This window comes from Engraulis encrasicolus, chromosome 21 (assembly GCF_034702125.1).
Source record: "Engraulis encrasicolus isolate BLACKSEA-1 chromosome 21, IST_EnEncr_1.0, whole genome shotgun sequence".
Taxonomy (NCBI): Eukaryota; Metazoa; Chordata; class Actinopteri; order Clupeiformes; family Engraulidae; genus Engraulis; species Engraulis encrasicolus.
In genome coordinates this window covers 17,519,752-17,543,435 of record NC_085877.1, presented here as the reverse complement: position 1 = coordinate 17,543,435, position 23,684 = coordinate 17,519,752, and the positions used below count along the sequence as shown (strand labels likewise).

Below are 23,684 nucleotides of genomic sequence, written 5' to 3'. Positions count from 1 at the left end.
CACCTCTTTTTTTGTCTCTACCTGTCTGCCAAAAATGAGCGCTGAGAAAGACGAGGCTTATATGCATTTCGAAGCATAGACCACGCACGGGTCGTCATCTCTTATGATGTCAAATAAGTTTGTAAAGTTCCCATTCGACAAACGTCTTCTGGCGAGTTTCTGCACAGTGTGATTCAGGTTATGCATGCAAAACGCGGCTAGACTGGGCACTTGAAATTGCTACACCGATAAATAACACTGTTGCATAGCCTGCTGTACAGTATAGCCTAGCCTACAACGTGTTTTTGACACAGTTTTAAAAAGCCACTATAAGAACTGCTTGGAATTGGGAAAGTCGCGCTGGGCTTGCTGGCATAGGAGAGATGAGAAGGACGAGGGGGAGTGGGAGGGACTCGTGGGGAGACGCAGCCTGGAGCAGTTTAAACTAAGGTAGCATCTCGTTGGCTCGTTTTTGGTAATTTTTCATACGTCTCGAAGAGCCTATGTTTTTCATTCCCAGAATATGAGAGCCATGATTCACGTGCTTGCTGCCCGGTGTCAACTCGTTAGGCTACGTTGGCTAGCGAGACAGAGGCATGTGTGCACAGCCTCATCACTAGAGAGGTTCTGTGTAAACAGATTGCGTTGCGTCCCCACTCACTAGTCGAGCCATGCCTGCAGTTCACTGCGGTGCTGTCGGGAGAGCGCAACCCATTCACTGTATGGAGTTTGCACAGCCCGCATATCTGAAGTTACCGTGACCATCTGTTTTCTTATTTCGGGGAAAAACGCATATCTAGTTTCTGTACATGGCGCATGGCCATATGTGTTTACTAACTGTAAAGGGGTCACGTGAAAAGGCGTTGGTCATATGGAGGTAGTCCATTCGAAAATGCAAAAGCACCAGGGGAGGAAAAAAAATCTGCGATCGTACAGTAACACAGTAAACTGGTTTAGTTGGTTTAGTTAGTCTAGTGATGGTTGCACATGTGGTTGAAATACAGTGAAAAAACTATGCTCTTACCCCATGGATGCTAGAGGAGCATTTTGACACCATGCATGCTAGGATTTATCCACGTTTTCGATGTCTACTCGTAGAAAGGTATGGAGACGCCGTGAAAGTGGGGGCTTGGGGTGAAATTTGAAACGTGACATTTTGTAATAAATTAACAACAATAACGCACAAACAATATGTTCAAATATCTGTAAAGTAGTGCTAAAACATTCTTCAGGGTCTAAGCTTTCAAATACTGTGTTTATTAGGCTACAGGTGGATTAGGCTATAAATGATTGCGCAATGTAAGGTTTTTGTTCGAGGTTTGCGGTACCATGTCGCCTTAAGTGTCGGCATTAAAAAAAAAAAAAAAAAAACCGCGATAATACCGTAAACCGTGGTAATTTTGGCCACAATAACCGTGAGCCTAAAATTTCACACCGTTACAGCCCTATTCTAGAGAAAAGACCTAGCACCGTCGTGACTAAGCACATTTGAGAAACTTTCAGGGACCACCAACGTAACTGGAATGGGTATGACACAGACCACTACGGCAGGAGCTTTACACTGTTCACTTTCAGTGGGTTTTAACTAGCCCACTCTATGCCAATTCTAAACCTCAAGAAGTACTTTTCCATTTGGTTTGTTAAAAAAGGGAACTGTAAAAAAACAAACAAAAACCGAAAAACATGACATCCTGCAACACGTCACTTCTCAAAGTGAATGTCGTGGTCAACTTCATTGTCCACTAGGGAAATTCATGTGGTCAACATGGCACTTTTCATAAAACACATCTTGACGCTGCATTCACACCAACCACGCGGACATCACAGTACGTCCACAGAACGTGTCCGTGATCAGTCCGAAACTCTTAGAATACATGAAAACAAATCATGCCTTACACACAGGAGCGCGGTGTAAGCGCAGCGCATGTCCGTCCCGCCCGGACATGTTCGCGTTGCTCCTTGAAAATAGAACTCTAGTCTATTTTCCTGCGCGGACGTCCGCGTTCAATGTGCGGGCTCCATTGAAAATGAATGGCTGCTGCCCGCGGATAGAACGTGGACGTTGACTGTGCAGTGTGCAAGGCAGCCCGCAAACCTCTCGGACTCGCACTGCTCACGGAGACGTTAAGGAAACGTGCCGTACCTGTGTGCATGTATCGTGATGCATGAAAGCATATCTTAATGTTCAATCCAAATACATAAAATAGCAAAGTGACTTTATTGGGAACATGTGATAAACATTCAATGCTGAAAGCACCGCCTAGCTTGCCTGGTTAACACCAGACCTAATCACAAGATCGAAACGATTGTGTAGAACTAAAGGCAGTATGGGAGTTACCAGGCTACCGCCTAGCAGCCAGGAGAAACAAAATATAAAACATATCTTGATGTTCAATACAAACACCTAAAATAGCTGAGCAACCTTTTCACTTTCACATTCACCATGTACACAGGGAGTGGTGGACTAGCCTGGCCCTTACTGTGCATGTAAACCAAAAGCGACCTACGTGACGGATGTCATCATTTCTCTATGGAGAACTGGCGAAAACTGGCGAACAATGTGAATTCTCTTGGAACGAAGCGACCTGAGCGACCAGAGCGATTAAAAGTCAGCCAATATTATGGCAATGAGCTATGACACACTTCGGCGACAATCAATCGGAATGTTCATATCTTCGAATGTCTCAGGCTGACAAGCCAGAGCCGTTATGTGAGTAGCTAAGTCAAACATGTCACTAGCGCGTCGAGAGAGAATGGAGAGAATTCAACTTCTTCAACGACATCGGCTACTCTGGAGTCTCTATGCTTTTATTGCAAAGTGATCGACTTTTGCAGCCATCCCCAGACTAGGTAGCCGTTTCTGGAGTTCACGCCCCGAGTTATCCTGCTTGCCTGATTGCCCTGGTTACCTGTGACTGGTAGTGTGGCATCTGCTGCACCAGTTGCTGGCTGGCGAACTGCTGGGGGCTACAGGTGAAGTACTGGGTGGAGTAGGCGGGGCTGGGCGCTACGATGGGCGGGCCAGCTGCCGTGGCCGCATGCATCATGGCGGAGGACCCTTGCTGGTGGTGCTGCTCGGGCCTCTGCTGCGGCATGTTGGGCACTGGAGAGGGGAAGGGGAAGGGAAAGAGAAGGGAGAGAAGGAAACGCCAAAGGGTTTAATGAGGTGGTATGTATTTGTGAAAAAGGTAACAATTGTGAATGGGCAGCATGAATTCTGCAAAAAATATTACACAGTGCACTTTTAATGAGAAGTGGTTAACAGTTGAGAACAGTTGAGCATCGGTGACCAAGGTTTGATTCCGGCCTGAAGTCATTTACCAAATCCTTTCCTAGTATCCCTATTCCTGCTTCTTCCCTTTCATTTCCTGCTCACACACTAAGAATTGCTGAGTTTGGTCTCCTAAGGGGGCATTGTCCCCTCCTCCTTTTTCTCTTTCTGTGGTGTTTGGTGGCAGCTTGCACAAGATGTGTACTACCTTCATCTACAGCGCTAAGGGAACTCCATTTATTCTCAACCTAAAGTCTCCAAAGGTCTCCTAAAGGGGCGCTCACCCGACATCACATGGATCCAGGAAAGTAATGGGCTTGATGTATCTTACTGTTACCGAAGATTCTACGGTTGCTCTCTAGTGGAGTTCTCACAGACACAAACAAAGTGAGTAAGATGGAAAATGCCCTGTGGTTTAACCAGTGTTGACTACAATGTTGGGCGAGAAACAACAAGCAATAAGATGCACCAAAGGCTTTAGGGGCACAGCCCTCAAACCACTTCCTGACCCAAGGCAGCAGGCTCAGGGTGAGACAGACATGCACACTCATGTCATGTATAGCTCATGAACGACGCATGGTCAATGTCAATGCAAACATGATGTTCCATATGCCTAAAACCAATCGCTAGCACAATCGGACTCCTCATCAACAAATAGTGAGTGCTCTCTGCATTGACTGATCTCTAGGTTTCGCATGGCCACAAATTCATTGCTTTTACATTGAAAGGAAAAATCATTTGTGGTGAAGTGTCTCCAACATAGCTGGTAAAAAGTGAAAACATCACCAAGCTTCTGCTGTGTCTAACAGTAAAAAACTTCAGAGAAATGAAACGTAATTCCTGGCTTAATCCATTTACACTCAGGGTTAAGAAAAGCTGCAAAGGAGGCATGTGGCCATGCAATATGCACAGAGGCCTCGAATTAACAAAGCTGAGTGACATCTTTAGCTATCTTTTAATATCTACATCTACCCAAACAATATGAGAGTGGTGTTCCTGTAAGAAAAGGGATATTGGTTTTATTTAATAAGCTGTAGACCAAGCACACATACACATGGCAGATTTGCAAGCACTAAAGCGAATGGCATGTAAGGTCTGGCCAGATCACACAAAGTGGTCTACAAGAAGTTGTTCTCAATGGGGGCTCTACAGCCCCCCAGGAGGTGTTAGGGAGGCCTAGGGGGCATTGGAATGAGAGCTGTGTGTGTGTGTGGCTCATTCAACCAATGACACCTGAGCACAAGTTTATTTTTTAATACTAAGGGGGGCGTTGGCATGCTTATGATGAGGTCAGGGGGGCGTTGGCAGGCTTATGATGAGGTCAAGGGGGCATAGGAGGCTTATGATGAGGTCAAGGAAGGGGACGTTTGTTCAAAAAAGTTTGAGAAACACTGGTCTACAGAGAGCCCAGTGTTCATTTTCATAGCAAAGGAGAGCGGAGTGTAAACGACACCAGCGGCTTCAGTCAGCATTGGCAACGCAAGGCGGTGGCTGAGGAGGTCCAAAAAGCACAGGGTGAGTAAAAACTCTGCTGCAATGAAAAAAATGGGCTCTGCTGCAATGAAAAAAATGGGCTCTGAGGGGCAGTGAATCTGACATTACAATCTGGCAGGTTTAACGAGGCGAGTGCTGCCCGCCATAGACGTGTCTTACTGCAGGGTTTCCCCTCGCACTTTATAGTGTAGGCAACCTTGACAACAAACACCCCCACCTAGACTGACTAGGTCTCCTGACAGGATATTGCATTGCGAATGTTATTTCTTGCCTGCTTTTCAAAAAATTATGAGCGCCATTTAATTTTTTGAGGGTTTTAGATCATATTTCATATAAAACTGCACAATGACCATTCCAATCATTCTAATAAATGCTGCGTGGGACACACGGCTGTAATGGAAAGCCTGATGCAAGAGGCTTGAATAGTCCAGCAGGACTCTTAAGACGTGTTCAGGCTGACAGAGACCTGTGCTGTGCCAGTGCCCGTTACCGCACCTGACCTTGAGCAAGCTGGTGCGTTGACGCTGCAGGCCTGAGTGTTCGGGAACCAGAAAGTGGGTTCATAATGTGAGCCAAAAAGTACTCTGCTTTTCTTTGCGAACCATGATGACAACGTGGATGTCAGCAGGTTCATTATGGTAACACATTGTCACACCTCAAACCGGACAGCCAATCACGTGCTACGGAGCAGCCAGCTCTAGTCAAGCGCACACTCACTGATGCTGCAGCAAGCCAGTAGTTAGGTGGCAGGTTTTAGAGAGAGAAAAGGAAAGACCGACAGACAGAAAGAGATGGGCAGTGAGAGAGCGAGAGAGAGAAAAATGAAAGTAGGACAAAGAGAGAGAGAGAGAGAGAGAGAGAGAGAGAGAGAGAGAGAGCGAGAGAGAGGGGCAAACCGAGAAAGAGAGCGAGACAGACAGAGAGAGAAAGAGAGACACAGATAGAGTGCCAGAGAGAGAGAGAAGAGAGAAAAGTAGTGTATTATGCGTGTATGCAGTATTAGTTATTAGCATTCTCACCTTTACCTGGTCTGTAGGGCTTGTTCTGGCTCACCGTCATATGAGGCATCTGAACATGGTACATGGCCGGAGGCTGGGGAACAGAGGGGAAGATGCCAGCATTATACAACACATCTCACATGTACACACTTGTGCATCTGTACATGTATTTATTATTTTTTTTAAATATTTTAACTAACATTACACATTACATCTAACATGTACGTTATACATTTTTAATACAAAAGTCTGCTAAGGAGACAATTTACATTTGCAATACAAGTTGATATACATTTTTAAAGCCCCTCACTCGTAACTTCAAAATGCTACAAATCATGCCAGAATGTTTGATGCTTGGTTATTATAATTAATATTAGGAACAAAAATGCAACAAAATACAGTAACGTCATCACTCAAGCTTCAACAGTAGGCTTTGCCAGACTTTGCCACGCAAACAGTGATGGGTTTTTAAATGTTACTTGGGTGCGTTTTGCCAAGCTGACACACAGCTTGTGAGAAATAATGGCTAGTTCAAAATCATAAACATTGTAAAATAAAGCATGTCAGATGCTGCAAAAATCCTCTAGAGTCACAAATCCTGAACATGAATAATTGCAAATAATTCTAAAAAAAAACAAACAAACAGATGATACGACAAAAAGCAACGAAGCAAGTCCATGTATTTGTATCAAAAAGTAAGTTACACAAAAATATACATGTAACCATGAGGTTAGATCATTGCAATAAGAAACAGGGAAGCCAACATCTGTTGGGGGATGGTAAAAGCAGTCATAGTTCTAGCATAGAGTACAGTTTATTTTCCATGAAAAAAGGGGAAAAAATAAGCTTAGAATAGCACAAACCTTCCAGATAATGCTTTTCTATTGGGAGAGAGAAAGGGGGGGAGAAACAAAGAACCAGCCTTTTAGATTGTCTCACTTGTTTAGGGAAAAAAATTGAATGTACATTTGTCACTGATGTTGGATCACCAGCTATTTCTTACAGCAAGAAGGCAAGGAAAAAATACCCAGAGGACAAAAAAGGCACACGGTCGACTAATCAACTGCCACTCATGCCAAGGGATCATAGCATCCAGTCTGCTAAGAGTTACGAATACACAATCTTCATGCAACACTGGGAGTTCCAAGGCACTACACCAGCTCCCGAACAACTTGCACATCCACTCTCTCATCAACCATCTATTGTGCTCCTACCCAGGTTGACGCATCCTTAGATTTATGATCAAACATATCGGCCTGCGTTTTTTTTATTTTTTATTTTTTTAAATGCCTACATAACATTTTATCCCATTCTTGTGCTTTATACAGACGATGACATGCAACACCCTAAAAGTAAACACAACCTTTCGTCTATTTTACACACAAGAAAAACTTGCCAACGTCTTATGGCTAGGACTGGAGCAAAGTTAGAAAGTTTTCTCTTTTTAAATCAGCCTGTATAAACGCATCTAAGGCTTTCGCCTTTAGCACGTTTCGCTTTTTTGCTTCATTCGAAAGACCAGCCTCATCCATGCAGAGGCGCCAACGTGCAGCTGTCGGACAACGAGGCCGGGAATATGCTTGCTGTGTGCCTAAAACGATGCATGCAACCACGTATGACTCTGTGTGCATATACTTGCTTCAGTACAACCGCAGCACTTCACATGACACTGGAGGCATCATCTAGGGGCCAGATAGCCAATGGGGCTCTCATTAACGTTTTCCACCATTGTTTGACTCCACCACAAACTCGTCATCGAAGTTCGGAAGACCGCCCCCCTCGCGGTTTTGTCAATATTGCACCGCACACACACGTCTGTGTACCTTGTGTCAGGTGTTCTCCCACGTGCAAAATTGACATAAAATTCGTACGGCAACAGGTTTCTGCATGAAATATGCCCGCGCAGGCGTACCCAGAAGCAAGCATGTTCCCGGCCTAACAGGGACGACAGACGTTCACCTCAGACGTTCACCTCAAACACATGCACTCATTAACTATCACACTACGTGGGAGGGGTTAGGGGGAAGCCCGCCAAACGGGAGTCGGACTCGGGTTTAGTGCGATGAGAATGGAACGAGATGCGGATGAGAACGAACCACACATACACACAAACAGAAAACCTCCACGAGCTACACCATGCCATGAACGGAAATGAAGGTTCCATGGGCATATGGAAGGATGGACAAAAAGGAGAGATAAAAAAAAAATACATGCTCAGTCATGTCAAATGAGCATGCATGAACTGAGGGTGGGATGATATGAAAGGCAGACCAAGAGAGATTACTCGTCCAAGGCTCAAGTGTTACATGTGAGTTTGAGAGAGAGAGAGCAAGATTGACACAGAGAGAGAGAGAGAGAGAGAGAGAGAGAGAGAGAGAGAGAGAGAGAGAGAGAGAGAGAGAGAGAGAGAGTGAGAGACAGAGACAGAGAGTTAAGAGACAGAACAAGAGACTGAGACAGGCAGAGACAGTGTCCCCCATATAGAACTCAAGAGAGTGAAAGGCAGACAGTGAGGGCGCGCTTCAGTACAGCAAATGGTAGAAGGAGGTTCGAGCTGGAGCCAGACAGAGTCAGAGACAAAGGCTGAGTTCATGATGGCGCATTGCTGCTTTTGCTGTGCAGCGTGCATGCGCACTTTGCCATTACCATGCATTTGCTAACCAGAATGCATTGAAATGGCAAAGTGTGCAAGCGCACTGCACAGCGCAAAAGCAGCAATGTGCCATTATGTGGCCAGAGCCGAAGACAAGAGTGGGGGCAGGTGGGCAGGTGGGCAGGGGAGGGCAAGGCCGGCGGCGGGCGGCGTTGGGTGTTCACCTGTACTCCAGGGCTGACGGGCGTGAGTGGGTACATCTGTGGGAAGCAGACGGGCTGGCCGTAGACAGCCGGGGGCTGCTGCACCACGATGGAGGGGCTGGGCTGGCCCTGCGGACGTGGCGGCAGAGTGGGCGTCGCCGGCTTAGGCTGCAGTGGAGACACATAAATTGGACATATAAATTGGTAAATAAACAAGACAATCCGTAACAGATAAACAGACAAGTATAAGGAACAAATTTGACCAATCACAGCAGGGTCCACATGGCCGGCGTAGGCTGTACAAATAAATCCGTAAAAACACAATTAAACAAAAAGATAAGTATGGTATGTGGCATTTTAGTAACTGAATAGTTACCAGGGAGACAACAAACAAACAAAACAAACAAACACAACTTGGTCACAACAAATCCTGCTCCAGTCCAGTAGGCCCATCTTATTTCTCTATTGCAATGGGCAGGAAAATGTCATAATAGAACAAAATCTGCCATTTTTATAAAATAACCATTTTCAGATAACTGTGGCCAAAAATATTTTGATCTTCACAATTTACATATGAAACTTTTAGCTGACAACGGCAAAGACCAGTGGCTAAGGTCAACACAGAAATTGTAATGCAATAATAAAAAAAAATGCTATTTCTTAATAGCAAGAAGCAGGATATGCAGTCACAAGACAAATGGTTTGCTTTATTCAATTGGAAAGCCAATTTCCAGTTTAAACTCAATCACACAAAATACGTAACTATGCCTTTTGCCTTTACAAGGCTTGTGTACACTCAAGGCACGCTTCTTAATCCATTACTGCAACTTTATACTTTAGTTGATGTAGGAGTTTGTCTGCACACATGATAAACAGAGGAGGAAAAAACAGGGACGCTTACCGGTGTGCTGAAAGCCCGAGGATTAAACTCCTTAGCGTTGGGGTTGAGTGTGGACTTCCTTACATTTCTGTGGATTAAAGAAAAACATTTTGTGACAGATTACTGAACAGATAAACGCAGGGAGATCTTAGAGGCACTAGGTAGGATGACGATTTGTGCGGTGCCCGTGGCATGGCTGTCTCAAAATCTACACCGTAATGAAAAAGCGATGTTCAAATAAACTCGTTGTGAGACTGTTTTTCATCCCGGAATGCCAGCAATTGATACAAATCTGAATAAGGTATGTAAAGCAATGTTTACAAATGATTAGAGTTGCATCGGATCCTGATTTTTAGGATCCTGCCGGATACCGGATCCACAGCTTAAGATCCTGCCGGATCCGGAACCGGATACCAGATCCTACAAAAGAGTTGAAACACATAGCTAACTCGCACACTTGGGCCCTTTTTATTACGTTGGCGCAAACTATTTTTAAGACTCATTGGCTTACTGCCACACTGCCTTCAACGGTCGCTTCCAAAGGGCTTTCACTCCATGCAGCGATTAGGGTTGTGAAAGACTGACTGAAAAGCCTAGGCTACGTAAAAGTGGAGATTCCCCAGATCCTGATTTTTAGGTAACTGCCGGATACCGGATCCACTGCTTAAGATCCTGCCGGATCAGGATAGTCTGAAAAACCCTATTATCCTGCTGGATCCGGAACCGGATCTTGGATCCTGTACATCTCTACAAATGATAAGTGTTTCCCATGACACTCCGTCGGACCGCGCTGCCAAAAGTTGCATGTTGGGTTTTCTGACAGCGGACTGTGGAAGAGATCACGAGAGCCATAGTTCACTTACTTAATACTCGAATAAGCATCGGCTGACTGGGGACCGTGATTTATTAAACTTTTAATCCTACCTGGAGCCCCTTTAAAATGAAAGCCAAATAGTGACATAAAAACATTAACAACATAAGGCTGAAGGCGGTGGTCGATAAAGTTATTCAGTAGCTTTAAAAGAGTTTGCTGAATTCGTCTTGGACCGTTCATTTATCTAAAATCCAGATGCTGCTTTTGATTAACCGTTCAAAAAGCTTCTTGCTTCAAAAGCTTAATTTAAAAACCCAGTTGCAGTATCTCCTAATAATTTTTTTTCTCCACGGAGGTGGGGCGTCAAGTGAAGCACAAGGCTACAAGCTCAAGATGAGGACGGGAGGTTGGTGTAAGGTAACGTAGGAACCACACTCCGATGAGCTCCCATTAACTCGCTTGATTATTGTCTTGACGGGAGGTTAGACAACGAGATGGACCTTTTTGTGCAGCGTCACAGCTAAAATGAGCAGGTCCGGGCTACCAGAGAGGGTTTATGGGTATTACGAGAGACAAAAGTCCCGTTTTTTTCCGGGTGGTACTGTCCACTAAGTGGCACCAACGGAGGAGCGCAGAGGCAGTTAGAATGAATAGGGTCCTATGGAGCTCAACCATAGATGCTGCCGTTGCTTGGGAATTGGCATCATGTTTTCATTTTAATTTTCCCAAAGGCAGGATAAATTATCCTTTCAAACAGCACTTAGTTTGAATTTTTAAACTCGCTTGAACTTTATAAAATACGTCTTTATTGTCAATATTACGTCACGAGTGGCTTCACACACTCGATTGGTCGACCGGCTGCATTGCTGTGATCACGACTGCCGTAAAGCAATTTCATTAGCAAAATGCTAGCGGAGGCTGACTCATAAATGCCAAACATGTAAGATATCAGAAGGATATGACTCCCAGGTCATTGTACATTTGATTTAAATCCATATCGGTTTCTCCGAACCCACAGTAATATTGTCAAGTTTCAGCCGTCAGCGAGCACAATTGTGTGTTAATAGCGATAACCCACTGTGGGGCTACTCACTCGAGTACGGGGTCCTTCTTCTCGTCCTTGTCATCTGCTTTGGGCCCTCCGGCCCCCCCTCCTGGCGTGGAGGTCTGCACCCCCTGTGAGGTCATGTCCGGGCTCCTCTTCTGCTCCGAGGGGGAAGGGGAGGGAGACGGGGCGACCGGCTTGTTAGGGGTCGCAGCCATGGTGACGGGGGTCGTGGCGGATGCGGAGGAGGAGGTGTCGTCTCGGCTGCCGGGGTTTGTGGAGGGGTCTGCTTTGGCTGCATCTGCCGGGCCCTTGCCACTGCTGCCGTCCAGGGGAAGGTCCTTAGGCTTCTCCCCGGCCTTGGGATCGAAGACTGGGTCTGGGTTGGAGCTGGACTGCAACTGTGGACGTACAGAGGGAGAAAAGGTACAACAGTTTGCCTTCTTGCGTCTTTTACTCCATGACTACAGCCTTGAAGAAAAAAAAAAACTGTCTGAATGGTTTAAAAGTAGTTTTACGTACAATGTTGCCACTTACCCTGAAATCTACACTAAATTTCTTTAGATTGTCTATATTTTGCTTTCTGTGGTCTGGAGCCATACTGGGAGGACCTGTGAGAACAACAGACACAAAGCACAGCAATTAGGGACGCACAGTCTCATCAGCACACAATTACATCAATCTCCAGTATTACAAGAACAGAACAAAGTGACACTTTATGTATTCAATTACTCACACAAAGTGTGTTGTGTGAGAGAGAGAGTGTGTGTGTGTGTGCGTGACTAAATGTACGAGTGTGTGCTATATGGTTAATATATGTGAAATGATGTGCGTGATGTCTTGTGTGTTTCTGTATTATGCTAGCGGACATCGTTATTTCCCTCGAGCTGAACAAACAAAATTATACTCCCGCACGCACACAGTCCAACACCATCCACACACACCTTTGCTGAGTGTTCTAGTGGCGCCGGTAGTTGACTCGATGGGCTTGACGTTCTCCTTGTTGGCGGTGGGAGAGTTCTGGCGAGCTTCCTGTACCCGCGGCTCTTTAGCTGGGGAGCACAAACACATGGAGTGATGCAATGACTGCTGCTGACATTGAAATATAGCGTCTCTGGGGTCTACTGTGGCCTAACGGTAGGGCACTGGGCCACTGTGCCGGCTACCCGGGTTCGATTCCTGCCCTGGTCATTTGCCCATCCTTCCCAGAGTCTTTCTCTTCTCTTTCACTGTTCCACCTGAATAAACATCTATATGTTGGGGATATATGATACACTACACAACATAATGCAGTGATGCACGCTCTGTTATTCCAAAATTTGCCACCACAGGGATGGGGGATTATTGTAGGATACTGTTGATATAAAAATGATTTGGGAACTGTTGACCCTTATGCAGTGATGCTTACCCTCGGCTGAAGGCGTGGCTGCCGTATTGGATGCGGGGCTGGCGGCGATGGGGGAGCCAGCCGACATGGGATTGGCTACTGAGTCAACGGGGGCAGTGCCCGTCTGTGGAGAGGAGACCACGGAGGCGGGGCCAGGAGACGCTCCGCCCAGGTTACTCTGCCGAGGAGATCGAGGTCTGTGCGCTGTAAGGGGGCAAATATTGACGATGAGGAACACATGCAAATGCAGCTGGATGAAACCAGTTATTTAGAGGTTTACAATACTATTACGTAATAGGACAACAGTGATGGACTGCCCAGGGGTACACTTCTCGAAACCATAGTTGCAAACTTCCTTAGATTGCCTTGTTGTTACCCAATCAAGTTAGAAACTGTTGACATCATCCATCCCATTCGATTCGTTTCATATTGTTTAAATATTACCGTGCCTACACCAGGTGATATTGGGGAATGTTGCGGTACCTACACCAGGTGATATTGGGGAATGTTGCAGTACCTACACCAGGTGATATTGGGGAATGTTGCAGTACGTCTACCTACCTCCACTGACAACGGAAGACCAGGTGCCCCCAGAGGGGCTGCTGCGAGCGGGAGGCGGGGGCGTGGCGGCCTCCCCGGGTGCATTGTGGGACAGGAAGTCTCCGCTGCGGGAGGAGGGGACACGGTGCGTCCGCGGGGTTCGCTGGGACTTGGGGGACATCCTCGGGGGACCTGAGATTACAAAGGAGAGAGGAAAGACAGAAAAAATGATGCATGTCGTTGGAAAAAATATCATTCTTCTAGCTTGCCAACACACTCCAGAGCAGTCACCCCATACCGTGCCACAGTGGGGGGTGAGGAAAACAGGTGCTTAGCCTGACAAAGCAGAAAAGGCAAGTCAAAAAAGAGAGTTAGTCATTGTGCCCATGTTACTTAGTCCACACACCACACTGTGAAGTTGCTTGAGGGGCCCGTGTTTGTGTGCTTGTTTAGTGGGGATGGATGGCACCGTGACTTGCAGCAGTACATCTAGTTCAATTGAATGGCACACTTAAATCAATTCATCATTACTTCAGAAGCCAGAGCAAAGGCCAAGAAATACTAAAAAGCCATTTTCTGTTGTCATGATAACGTAATACGTTATTCTGATAAGGGATTCATTTTCGCATCTCTTCAAATCCTTAATTATGATTTAGATAATGGTTAATAATTAAGGATTTGACTAGGGGTGACTGATTAAACTAACAAAGAGCTCATAATGTGATTCTGACAAGGAATTCATTTTCTGTTCTTTAAATTCTTATCAGTGATGAGATATTTTAATTTTAAAATATCTCTTACTTCAAGAAATTCTAGACAGTGGCAAATACTGTAGTTCTGTGGGTCTTACTTCTGCCTCAGTGTACAGGTGAAGACACCAGAGTGCAGTGGACACACACCACCCCCCAATCCCACACACAAAAACACACCACACCCCAAGTGAAATCGAGAAGATGCCGCAACCCCCCCCTTTCTGGTGGTCAGAAGTGCACTTGAGCCGCCTGTGTGAAATGTTATCCACCACACACACACGGAAAGAGGCCTTGGGCGGTTAGTCGGGGCAGGGGAGGACAGGGGAGGACAGGCCAGCAGCAGCAGCAGCAGGGTTGCCTGAGGTCAGTGCTCCGAAGACTCTGGCACCTCTCTACGACCTGACCTGAGCCTGCGGTGCTGAGGAGGGTGTGGCAAGATGAAAGCCATGATACCAACCAGAGATATACACACAATCTCTCCAGACAAAAAGGAAGAAATTCCTGATGTTAAGAATTACTAAAAGATTTAGTGACTGTTTTTTTTCCCTTTTTGTTTGCAATGCCAAGACAGTAGAAAGTGTGAAGGCACAGGCACAAAAACAGACTTGTACTGTAAAGGGCCTTGCAGTATCATCGGAAGAAAAAATGCCTGAATATCATTGTCTAGATATTGACTTAAATTCTGCTGCAATTTCATACTGCCATATACAAAACATAAATGGATTTGTATACCGTAAATCCTCTATTATTGGCCGGGGCCTGTATTTACTCAAGTGCATCTTGGACCAGGCCATAATTGGAAGTAGGCCAGAATTAGAGACAGGCCAATATTCCTATTTAAGCAAAACAGACTACAAGTGGAATGAATGAAACCATGTGTCTACCGTATTTTGAACCAATAAAATACTTGGTTCATTTATTGAAAAAGTAGGCTACAGTTACCATACCAGTTACGGTATGGTGCGAATGACTAGGAGACCATCGTCGGTTCATTTTTTTTTTACTCACGACACGAGGCGTGTCCCTACCTCCCTTCCTCCTGTTTGTCTTTAATCCCATTCTCGCCTTGAGTTTATGGACACGAGATGCGGCAACAACATTGACATTGACGGTCGTATTCCAATATCTGCGGCTGTTTCACTCCCTATTTTACCCCAGACTTAACAAGGCAAACTGTTTCTTGCTGCAGCCAAATGTCGGGGAAATATAGCCTACAATTTCTGTCTCCGGTCCGTAGCTTGAAGCAATCTCTATGTGTGAAGCGCACGTTAGGCTACTGAAATATGAAGGTTAAGCGAAGTAGCCATATTATTGTCTAATACTGTAGCGTGCCTCCTATTTTTCCTCCACTGGCAACGCATAGTAAAAGTTTAACCGCCAAATGCATTGACGACGAGGGCTCTCACAACTTTGCAACCAAGGCAAAATCTCTTTCTGTATGGTCGCGCTCCATCTGCCTCTGGCTGCATTCTGGGCTCGTGTTGTTGATATAGGTTACCCACGCGGGTATAGGTTACCCCAGGAAAGCTAGAGAGAAGCTGCGAAGCGGTCGCTCTCACACAGCTGATATTAACACACTGAGTGCTCACATGTAATAACTTTGGCGTGTGCCCCGTTTGTTTTATAGTAGCAAATGAGTCCTTTTTCGGAGTGAGGAACTATGTCTAATGTTAACCAGCTTAATGATTACAGTTGTGGATTTTGAGAACAACGTGAGATATCCGGTAAACGGAAAACAAATCATTGATTCTATTTTTAGACCCGGCCTGTACAAGAGACCGGCCCCAATTTACCTCCGCCGACCGCGAGACCGGCCAATATTAGAATCCCGGCCAGTAATGGAATACAGGCCACAATTAGAGGATTTACGGTATGTAAATTAATTTTGTGTGGTTCCATTGTGAATGCAAACGGCATGGCTTTCATCCTTGTGCGCTGCAGTATAAGTGGTAAAGAGGTTGAGTATTTAAGGAGAAGGGTGGGAGATGTTTGCGTCAACTCCTCTGCTGTTGGATTGGAACAACAGTAGCTGTGGCTGTGGAGGTCGAAAGCAGATGTGAGGGGGCCGCTGGTCTCTGCACGAAAACACACACACACACACACACACACACAAGCGCAGCAGAGACAAAACCATGTGGACACCTCCCGCACACTGGGAGCAGCAGTGCAAGCCGTGATGTGGCTGCACCACCCATCCCACCCTTCCACTCCCTACGGCACTCCATGGCTGAGGTGCCCCTGAGCAAGGCATCTACGGTAACGCCACACTGGACTGTAGCCAATACCCTGTAAATAACTGTAAATTGCTGTGGATTATAGCGCCAGCTAAGCGTAAGGTAAATGTAATGTAAATGCACCATGCCAGGTGGTGGTGGAGGGAGTTGGGGGTTGGGACAGGAGGACGGATGGGGGCAGTGGGAAAGAGGCACAGCGTGACGGGCATGGGGGACGTTGGGGTACCTTCGGAGGCCATGCGTTTGGGCAGGGTGGCGATGGGGGCGGGCGAGGGGTGAGACGGTGGCCGCGACGGCCTGGAGGGGGGTCTGGAGGGAGGTCGGGTGGGGGTGGCAGCCCTGGGGGGCAGGGAGGAGGATGAAGATGAGGAAGAAGAGGTGGTGGTGAAGGAGCTGGCAGCGGAGGGCATGGAGGAAGGGCCAGGGCCAGGGCCAGGGCCAGGGCCGGGGCCACCAGCGCCCCCACCGCCAGGGCCGGACTGGTAGCGAGAGGGCGGGCGAGAGGAGGATGAGGAGGAGGAGGGAGACGGGCATCGGGTGGACCAGGGGTGGCTACCTGGGTAAGGAGGAGGAAGAGAAGGAGAGTGAGCAGGAGAGAGACTCGAGACCAATGGAGATGAGAGCACAATCAATTACAGATCAGGGATTTTCAACCAGCGGCCCACTGGTGGTCAGGGACTTGATTAGCAGTTTAACCACAATAGATATTCATATGCATATAACTATTACAAATACGAAAAAGGGATCAATGGCGTTTTAGTAGTAGTACACAGTAGTCAGGGTGGTGCAAACACAGGTAACGCCACCATTAGTGTATGGATTTTTTTTTTTTAAATATATCTTTTATTTTTTTAAGTTGGTTCAGTTGATTATCTAAGAAGCACATTCATTGCAATACATTTATTAACAATTTTCAAATTCATTCATGGGCATTATCTGTGGTCGTACCAACTGATGTCTGAGCCACCCAAAAATGCTATTGACCCATATGCAAACAAAGTGGTCCGCAGATTAGCTGCAGAATGGTGGACCTTGAGCCCGAACCACTTGAAAACCCCTGAATCATATCAAAGGCAGATAAAAAAACAGGCATAATAGAGAGACTGAGAAATGAGATCACGGTCAATTATAACAAAGAAAAGGCAAAAAGGAAAGACTCAGACCAATGGAGAGGAGATCATTTAACACAGGAAGAAAAAAATAGAAGGCACTTTGAGAACAGATGGATCCTGCCAAGAAAAAAATGATTTAAAACAAATAAGACCACTATGAGAAGGCACACTTATGCCAATATGTTTATGTGTTAAACAGCAGTGCTGTCACGTTTAGCAATTAAATAATAAAACCATGACCATTAACTATTAACAAAAGGAGGATGCAGATTATCTATGGGCTTCTTCCCGATACAGTGGAACTGTACCATCAATTACAAATGTAACCATTCCTACAATCCTATGATGCTTGCGGTTTCCAGCTTCTGCTATGTGACAGAGTCCCAGCTCTTCAGAGAGAGAGAGAGAGAGAGAGAGAGAGAGAGAGAGAGAGAGAGAGAGAGAGAGAGAGAGAGAGAGAGAGAGAGAGAGAGAGAGAGAGAGAGATGTGATTATCAATGCACTGGCACCACTCTGTGCCAGGCACCACTGGACTTAAGGGGCGCCAGACACTCCAGAAGCAGTACGAAGTAGTCATCACCCATAAAATCAATACTTTTGAGCCATCTATTCACGGATTATAGATGATGTTACAGTCTTGTCTTTTTTCGTCATTAGGTTTTCTGGAGTGTTCTTCAAAGATATTAACTTGAGATATTTTTAAAACCAGCCTGGATAGAGAGAGAGAACATTTGTTCGAGGTGTTTTCTCTCACTCACAGGCAATCCATCACAGAACCATTTTTACCAGCATCACCTATTTCTAGTCCTGTAAAGTACACTGGGCATCCTGAGCAATGATGATACAATAATATTCCAATGCTGTGCATTTCTTTCATGAAACAATTACTGTACTGCATTGGTTCGGCAGTAAGAACAAACAACAGTTTATTTCTGTAGCACATAAGAGATCAACAGTTCATACAATAATACTAAAGATATCTCGTTTCCTAATGGGAGAGGAGTGTTGTGATAGAGTTGACATGCACATTCACACAGCACAATCAAAGAATAAATACATGCAATACAACACTTGGAGCACTCAGAAATATGGTCAAACTTAATCAAGCAGCGTGCCTTTGGAAATCCTTGGTAAGACTTAAACAACAGCAACAACTGGAATTAAGTTCCCACAGGCTCTAAAAAGGACACTTGCTGCAACCCGTCAGCTTTTCATACAGAATGCTTTTAAAAAACTTAATCAAGCAGTGTGCCTTTGGAAATCATTGGCAAGGCTAAAACAGTTAGCCTAGCCGGAGTTAAGTTTGCCCATATTTCTGAGTGACTCATTTCCTTTAGCCCAAGAGCACCTGCTTTGGAGAAAAAGGTGAAGCCACCCAAATCATGGTTGCAGTGGTTTTAGTATCTGAACAACAATTGGAGCCATTTCAATGATACAGTAGTATTATGGGGTGTGGTGGCACAGCACTGCATCAACCTCTATTCCCCACAGCCCACTAGGAAATGCTAATTGGGAAATACCACCACTATTACGTTAGCGAGCAAATCATGCATTTAAATTACATTTAGTTTATTATAATTGTATGTTAGGGACAATTATGCATCACCGGCTTTCAAATAATAAAAGTAAAAAAAAAAAGTAAAAAAAAAACCCCAACACACACATAATAATCCTAAATAAAATAAGCATATTGTTCTTCCAGCAAATAGGCCTCACACACACACACACACACACACAAAACTTTTTCGTACTCACTGAAGACATTTGTTGGTTATTATCACAAGCATGCACACACACGCGCACAGGCACACACACACCTAACAGCCCGGTGCAATTCAGCCACACAAAGTCAAATCAAAGCCACAGGGTGGTGGCAGCACGGTGAGCATGAGAGCGTTTACGTTTACCTCCGTTGACGACGCGCTGGTCCATGCCCGGAGGGGAGCTGTAGTCGTGAGGTGCGGAGCGTGGGGTGTGAGGACCCGGGCTGCACTGGGCCAGCCGGGGGGAGTTCTGGCGTCCCGAGCCCCATGACATGTTCCTCTGGCCGGGGGGAATGTACTTGTTCTCTCTGGGGGAAGGGTGAAAATAAGGAGAGAATGTCATTGTATGACGACAGATGAATTGAGCGTGCTTGATTACAAGCTGTGAACATGTACTAGGGGTGTAAATAATAATGGATATGTATCGAGGCATCGATCCTACGGCCAACTGTAGTGGGGCATTCTGAAGTATAGAAAATAATCAAATCGTTGGCCCCTGCCCAAAAATCAAATCGAATCGTATTGTATTGTAGGGGATTGTCAAGTTTGGAAAACAATTGAATTGCTGCCTTAAAAAAAATCAATATTGAATCGTATCGTCATGGAGACTGTGATTTACACCTAACACGTACTATTATTGCAATCACATTTGTTACAAATCAATAACATTTAACTTGAAAATATGAAACTCATGACTCAACAATGTTCTTAAATGGCTGACTTGAGGTTGGGATTTGTTAGCCACAGTATTAATCATCATCATCATCATTATTAGTAGTAGAAGTAGTAGTAGCAGTACTAATACTTGCTGTATTGGTGGTATTATCATCATTATTATTATTATTATTATTATTATTATTATTATTATTATTATTATTATTATTATTGATAGTAGCAGTAGTAATACTAGCTGAATTGGTGGTATGGTGGTGGCAGCAGGTACCATGGGATGTAAATGAGACATTGTTTATCAAAGAGGGTTGTTCAGTGGTGTCTGATTAGAGTTACTATGCACTGAGATCAATAAAGGTACATGGAAAGTGAGGTGAGCTGCTTTGCTGTGGTGATGACTCCCTTCCTCAGCGGCAGCTAATTACATGTTTGCCTTTCTCCACCTTGATAAGCGCTCATTAAGATTGACCCTCTAGGGCTACCGCACCCTCACATTTTACACTCCACAATCCCCTCTGTGCTGCCTACGAGCACAGTGCTAGTACCAGAAGGGAACTGTGTTTGTGTGTGTGTGTACACGTACGTTTAGGCATAATTAAGATGCATGTGTGTGCGCCATTGTCTGTGCAAGTAAACAAAGCACACAGATGTTACAGTTTTGCAAACAACTGTCTGCCGTGCGTTTCTAAATTAATTGTGGCCAGATATTCAAGAAGAGAAGGGGAAACAGTAAGCAACCGATAGTGTTCCTTGGACAGACAGGGAGAGTGTGTGTGCACAAGGACCGGTTTAGCACATGGCTATGCCTGGTATTTGTATGTCAGTGTATCATATACAGTGTGTGTGATGGAGTGACCATCGCTAGGGTTGTGGGTGTGTTCTGACTGTCACGCCAACAAGCCTGGCTCTTTGGAGTAGCGGTCAGAGCCCCAGTTTACTAACCCAGAAGGTCTGGGTTCAAGTCTCAGCTGGGCAACTCTACTCCCCTTCGCTACAAATGTTGTCAGAAGAGGGAAGGCTACCGTGAGGCCATCGGAAGCGTACCCATTGTGTGTGAGCCGTAATTCCATGTGAGGGACCCCCAGGATTGGTGACCCCGGTGTGAGGGACCCCAGTAATGGGTGAAGCATTGATGATGGGGCACACTGGATGGGAGAAGCATGATGGGCAGTTGCGTGAGGGTCACCATGAGTGTGTGAAGCACACAGGTGTGCAGTGTGATGAAGTGACCATCACTAGGGTTGTGGGTGTGTTCTGACTGTCACGCCAACGAGCCTGGCTCTTTGGTGTAGCGGTCAGAGCCCCAGTTTACTACCCCAGAAGGTCTGGGTTCGAGTCCCAGCTGGGCAACTCTACTCTCTTTCGCTACAGTGTTCTTCAGTGTGCATGTATGTCATGACCGGACCTGTGTGTGTGTGTGTGTGTGTGTGTGTGTGTGTGTGTGTGTGTGTGTGTGTGTGTGTGTGTGTGTGTGTGTGTGTGCGTGTGTGTGTGTGTGTGTGTGCAGAGCCATGGAATTCAGAGTTGTAACAACCAGGGTACAGGAGGTCGGTTAGTCACCTAACTCTTACTTCCATGGCTGTGTGCGCGCGTGTGTGTGTGTGTTTGCATATGTATTCCTCAGTCGGACCTGTTGAGCGTGTGTCCCTCGCGCTCCCCTCCTCCTCCTCCACCTCCTCCTCCACCTCCTGCTCCTCCTCCTCCGCGCACCACCGCGGTGAACTTGTCCTCCTCGGTGCGCTCGTCATTCTCCAGCGCCACGCGGGCCTTGTAGGTGGAGCTGGACTCGATCTCGTCCGCCAGCTGTGCAGCGCGCTGCTCGCGCTTCAGGAACTCCTCAGAGCTGTCGCGCTCCAGAGGCACTCTGGGACAAGGAAAGATGGGGAGATGGAAGGAGGAAAGAGAGAGGGAGAGGAGTGAAGGAGGGGGAGAGAGGGGGGAGAAGGAGGGAGGGAGGAGAAGGGAGGGGAGAGATGGAGAGGGAGAGAGAAGGAGGGAGAGGGGGGGGGGGCAGAGGGGAGAGAGGGGGCGAGGAAGGGAGAATAGTGAAAAAAGAGGAAGAGAATAGTAAAATGTGACTCAGGAAGAGTGGGTATGACAGAGAGAGAGAGAGAGAGAGAGAGAGAGAGAGAGACAGAGACTTGGACATACAACAGAAACAGAGACCAAGACAAACAGAGAGAAAGTGTGTGTGTGTGATGGAGAAAAGAAAGAAAAGCAAGATGGAGAGAGACAAGCTTACAGACACACCGAGAGTCAGACAGACACAGAGGAGAGAGAGGAGAGAGAGAGAAGAGAGAGGGGGTGACAGATGGACAGAATGATAAAAAAAACGTATTTGAATATCAAAACAGGTGGATGCGAGAGAGACAAACGCACAAAGGGAGAGAAAAGATACATAGGAGAGAGAGAGAGAGAGAGAGAGAGAGAGAGAGAGAGAGAGAGAGAGAGAGAGAGAGAGAGAGAGAGAGAGAGAGAGAGAGAACAAGACACACATTCACAAGGAGCCAGCTGCTCCCAATGTGATTATCGTTTGCCGGCCAAGCTATTAATGTTTGGGGACGTTTCATGTAGCATGCGGTGACATTTTAGTTAGTTATCTACACATAATTCCATGACTCGTACACATGCTGCAGAAAGAAGCCATCTTGAAGGATTAACAAGCTCTTCAGTGTTGACAGAGAGATAAGATGGTCAGCAAGCAACAAAGAAAGAAACAAACCAAAAAAGAGAGCAAGAGCAAGAGAGAGAGATTTTTTGACTGAGAGAGAGAGAGAGAGAGATTTTTTGACTGAGAGAGAGAGAGAGAGAGAGAGAGAGAGAGAGAGAGAGAGAGAGAGAGAGAGAGAGAGAGAGAGAGAGAGAGAGAGAGAGAGAGAGAGAGAGAGAGAGAGAGAGTGTGTGAGTGAGTGAGAGAGAGAGAGAGACTGGGAAACAAACAGCAGAGAAGAAGGAGAGCGACTAAGGGATCCTCACGTGTATGAAGATAGGCTGCTGTCATAAGTGGACTTGACACCATACGTCTCCTCGTTGTACTTGAACATGTCGTCTGGGTCCCAGCCATTAGACTGGAGAGAGAGAGAGAGAGAGAGAGAGAGAGAGAAAGAGAAAGAGAAAGAGAAAGAGAAAGAGAAAGAGAAAGAAGGACAGACTTGCATTAGACACATGACAAGACTCAAAGAGGACTTTGGGAACACAACAACCAGTTTGTCCTGCTGAGAGCGCATCAGTTGTACTGGCAAAGGAACAAGCGAATGAGACGTGCAGATATTATAAACAAATCGAAGTGTGTGTACAGTGAGATTACAAAAGGAAATGTTTAGTCTAAGAGCCAGGACGTGTCTGACGTGTCCTATGATGAGTCATCTATTCCATGTGCGTTTGAACTTCAAAGCCCGAGGGAAAGGACAGGTGCATGTACAGTTTGAACAGCGACATACAGTGGTGTGTGTGGGTGCGCTTTGTGGAAAATGTACCAGACATATGTACAAATGTACATACATACGTGTGTACATACATGACAGTCCATACACATGAGGTTGCAGGGTATTACAGGCAGTGTGTGTGTGTGTGTGTGTGTGTGTGTGTGTGTGTGTGTGTGTGTGTGTGTGTGTGTGTGTGTGTGATAATAACCAACAGACAGAGAGAGAGAGAGAGAGATGGAGAGACAGAGAGAGAGAGAGTGTGTGTGTGTGTGTGTGTGTGTGAGACTGTGTGTGTGTGTGAGAGTGTGTGTGTGTGAGTGTGTCATGTCTACATCTCTCACCAAGTCTGTGTCTTGTGATTCCAGGCTGCCGGTGGCATTTGCCTGCTCCCTGCCCCTGTGAATGCATGTGTGCGTCATGTCTGACTTTGCATCTCACCAGGTATGTGTCGAGGGACTCCAGGCTGTGTGCGTGTGTGTGTGTGTGTGTGTGTGTGTGTGTGTGTGTGTGTATCACGTCTTC

The 23,684-nt window shown here is 46.0% G+C and overlaps 1 protein-coding gene across 10 annotated transcripts in view; it reads right to left on the bottom strand.

Moving 5' to 3' along the window:
• Nucleotides 1-23,684, bottom strand: part of atxn2 (ataxin 2) — a 51,228-nt gene that overhangs the window by 5,851 nt on the left and 21,693 nt on the right. For 4 of the 10 annotated variants that reach the window (XM_063186289.1, XM_063186291.1, XM_063186297.1 and 1 more), the window contains 13 exons: nucleotides 22,714-22,805; nucleotides 21,368-21,601; nucleotides 19,210-19,373; nucleotides 16,417-16,746; nucleotides 13,226-13,396; nucleotides 12,686-12,868; nucleotides 12,222-12,329; nucleotides 11,815-11,888; nucleotides 11,326-11,678; nucleotides 9,440-9,506; nucleotides 8,560-8,706; nucleotides 5,764-5,836; nucleotides 2,889-3,082 (listed from right to left, as the gene is read on the bottom strand). In XM_063186289.1, the coding sequence (XP_063042359.1) occupies nucleotides 2,889-3,082; nucleotides 5,764-5,836; nucleotides 8,560-8,706; nucleotides 9,440-9,506; nucleotides 11,326-11,678; nucleotides 11,815-11,888; nucleotides 12,222-12,329; nucleotides 12,686-12,868; nucleotides 13,226-13,396; nucleotides 16,417-16,746; nucleotides 19,210-19,373; nucleotides 21,368-21,601; nucleotides 22,714-22,805 (2,190 nt within the window). Of the gene's footprint in view, nucleotides 1-2,888; nucleotides 3,083-5,763; nucleotides 5,837-6,605; nucleotides 6,624-8,559; nucleotides 8,707-9,439; nucleotides 9,507-11,325; nucleotides 11,679-11,814; nucleotides 11,889-12,221; nucleotides 12,330-12,685; nucleotides 12,869-13,225; nucleotides 13,397-16,416; nucleotides 16,747-19,209; nucleotides 19,374-21,367; nucleotides 21,602-22,713; nucleotides 22,806-23,684 lie in introns of all 10 variants that reach the window. The other 6 variants (XM_063186292.1, XM_063186293.1, XM_063186299.1 and 3 more) reach the window with 4 other exon arrangements.